Source organism: Ailuropoda melanoleuca, unplaced genomic scaffold (assembly GCF_002007445.2).
Source record: "Ailuropoda melanoleuca isolate Jingjing unplaced genomic scaffold, ASM200744v2 unplaced-scaffold72646, whole genome shotgun sequence".
In the NCBI taxonomy this organism is placed as follows: domain Eukaryota; kingdom Metazoa; phylum Chordata; class Mammalia; order Carnivora; family Ursidae; genus Ailuropoda; species Ailuropoda melanoleuca.
The window spans coordinates 1-3,030 of NW_023247888.1; the positions used below are offsets into that span (position 1 = coordinate 1).

At 64.6% G+C, this 3,030-nt stretch overlaps 1 protein-coding gene across 1 annotated transcript; it reads right to left on the reverse strand.

Annotated features, from left to right (window-relative positions):
• Positions 1 to 4: 4 nt before the first annotated feature.
• LOC100477660 (voltage-dependent calcium channel beta subunit-associated regulatory protein-like) lies at positions 5 to 3,025 on the reverse strand (the record flags this gene model as incomplete). Its single annotated transcript, XM_034653122.1, has 5 exons — positions 5 to 177; positions 1,423 to 1,633; positions 2,117 to 2,254; positions 2,435 to 2,606; positions 2,826 to 3,025. Coding segments are annotated over 5 exons (894 nt in total), but the record flags the coding sequence as incomplete, so codon positions are not given.
• Between the last annotated feature and the right edge of the window lie 5 nt (positions 3,026 to 3,030).

Below are 3,030 nucleotides of genomic sequence, written 5' to 3' on the forward strand. Positions count from 1 at the left end.
AGTGGGGGATGGGCTGGTGGGGGCTGGCCAGAAAGGGGTGGGGGGGCGGGAAGGCCACAGTGTCGCCTGCGCTGGCAATGTATTGGATGAAGTCCATGTGGGGGGCGTCCCCCTCCTCCTGCTCTGTGCTCTCACTGGCTGCCCGCTGCCGCTGGAAGTGGTGCCGCTTGGGGGAGCCTGCACAGAGGAAGGTGTGTCAGCCCACCTGAATCCTGCTCAGCCTGGGCCCCACTCCCATCCCAGAGGCCAGTGAGTACCAGCCTGGGCCAGGTGAGTGGGTACAGAGAACAGAGAAGCCAGGGCAGGTATGAGTCGAGGTATGGAGGTGGTGGCAGTGCCCCAGAGCAGCTCTGGCCAGAAAGGAGTGACCGGAGCAAAGATCTGCCCTGGACACCTGGCGGCAGGCACAGCTGAGCTGAAGGGCAGAAGCCGGAACGCGTGGGAGAATGAGGGACAGGCTGGCAGGGGGCCAGTGAGAGGAGGGGGTCCTCCTCCTGCCAGCCCCACCTCCACCCATGGGATCCCTGGAGGGCCTGGGAGAAGCTTGGGTGGGGAAGCCTCAGGGGTGGGGAGGCTGGTCAGCCAGCAAACAGGTTCTGGGCACTTCTGCACCTACGTTCGACTCTGGTCATCCTCAGGAATCACGGGCTCTATCTCCGCTCCCAGAGGTGGTGAAGTGGGCCTTCCCCTCCCCGCAGTCGCTGGAGCCAGGCCCCAGCAAGGGGGCTTGTGCTATCCTAGCCATGCACCTGCTTATGCTCTCTGTCCTTACCTGTCCTGGCTCTGGGACCCACCACCTCCACAGGGCAGCAGCCTGTGTGTCCTGGCTGAGTTCCCTTGGGCAGGGATCGTTAGAGCCATCGGTGCTCACCTCCCCATCCAGCCCGCCCCCGCCACGTTCCTGCTTTGGACTGAGGATAAGGAAGCCCTACATCCAGGGCTCTACGTGACCAGGGTCTGTGGGATTGAAGGGCTGCTGTCGTTAGTTCAGGGGTGGGTATGCTGTGGCCCACAGGCCAAATGGGCCTGCAACCTATTGTTGTAAATAAGTTTTACTGTGCATCCGTACACCCGTTTATACACAGCTGACGGCTGTTCCCACGCTGTCAGACAGACTGACCGCAAATCTAAAAGCACTACTGCCTGGTGCCTTACAGAAGTTCACCAATCCCGCTACGGTCTGCCAGCCCCCTGCTTTACTGGGGCACAGTATGTGACCCAACCAGCTGTAAGCCCTTGGGTGAGATGCCCACTGGCAAATGGGTGCGGCTGGCCAGCATGGGCAGGGGCCCGGGACCCCTCAAGAGCACTGACTCCTCCTTGGGTGCAGAGCCTTCTTCTCTAAGGCTGCCTGGTACACAGCACCTGGCAGCGGGAGCTCTACCCTCAGGGCCCCGGTTTCCACCGAGGGCCACAGCTCACCTCTAGTGTCCAGACTGGATGCCCGTTGGTTGGGGTCCAGCTTCCATTTCTTGACCTTGAAGTAGGGGCTGGCCCCATCCAGGCTGGCATGGCGCCGCAAGCGGGTCAAGAACTGCAGGACGGGTCCTGCCCCAGAGCCTGGGCCTGCCTCCCCAGGCCCTGTCGTGGCCCCTGGCCCAACAGGCTTGGTGCTCCCGGTACCTGCATCCGACTGGAAGGAAAGAGGAATGCTGTCAGGCACGAGGACCCTCTCCTTGCTGCCCCACATGCTGGCCCCAGCCTGGCCTCTGCACTCTGGGCAGCTTTAGCCCTGGCAGAAAGTGCCAGCATGCCCCACCCAGAATGCAGAAGGGCAGCAAACGCTCTTCATGGCTGGGCGGAAGCTGTGCTAAGCTCAGGGGTTCAGCCGGCACTGGCCAACTCTGTTCTCCCCTGCCCCGGACAGAGGGCTTTTTGAGGGTGAGTGTCCAAGAGCACTCACCCCCTGGCTTGGGCTGGGTCCTGACCCTACCCTCTCCAGCTGCTGGAATGCTCTGTGCCTGTGTAGCATGGCTGTGTAGTCTGACACCTACCCCTCTTTCTCCCATGCAGGGGGATCACCAGGAACAAGGGGAGTTAGGGTGGGGGGAGGCCACAGGCTGACCTGTGTCCTGGAGTGGGGCAGGGAGGGGAGGGGCCGCTCGGGGGCCCTCACCCAGGTGCCTTCCCCGGAGTCGCTGGATGCCAAGGGGCTGATCTCGAAGTCAGCAGGGCCCACGGCTGAGTTGTAGGGGTCACCTGGCAGGGCGGAGCTGGGGCCCACGGAGCGGCCGGTGAGGGCCTTCCCCGGGGGCTAGGGGAGGAAGCAGTAACAGGTCAAAGAGCACGGGTGGGTGAGGGGGAGTGCTGGACCCACAGCCCACTGTGCACCCCAGCCAGGCCCCCCTCCCTGTCCTACGATGAGGGGCCCAGCCCAGAGAGAAGGTGGCTGTCCTGTCCACTGAGCCCCAGGCTGGCTCACCCATGGACTCACCTGGAATATGGCGAGGTTGGCCTTGGGGGTGGCAGCAGCGTGCGGAGGGGTGGTGGCGCTGGCTTCGCCCAGGTCACACTCATGGATCGTGATGATCTTGACGGGTGGCAGGTGCAGGTGGGTGAGGCGGGCGTTCTTCAGGTGGTGGAAGTCCCCCTCCGTCAGGGTGTACCTGCACCCGGCATGGCTGCCTGTCACCACGCCAGCCAGCCCCACGCTCAGCGCGAACGCCCAAGCCCACACCCGCTGCTGTCCCTGGTCCACCATCCACCCCCTCAGTTCTGGGGAAGGGCAAGGTCAGCACCCCCCCCCCAGGGAGCCCAGTCACAGGGCATCAGGCTCGGTGACCTCGCTTGGGGACAGGGTCCCCTCCTGCGGCGCCACCCCTTACCGGCGGCCCTTGTCCTGTGACTTCCGGCTCTGCTCAAACAGGGCTGCCTCATTGAAGGACACCCGGCGGCCGGTGGAGCTGGTGGACAGGAAGCGCTCCGTCTCTGCATCCTGGCCCTCAGGGTCCTCCCCCCTGAAGTCGGGGTCTGCGAGGAGAGCCGAGAGGGTGGGCCCCGGGCGGGCCGCGCCTGGCGGTGGGCGGGCGG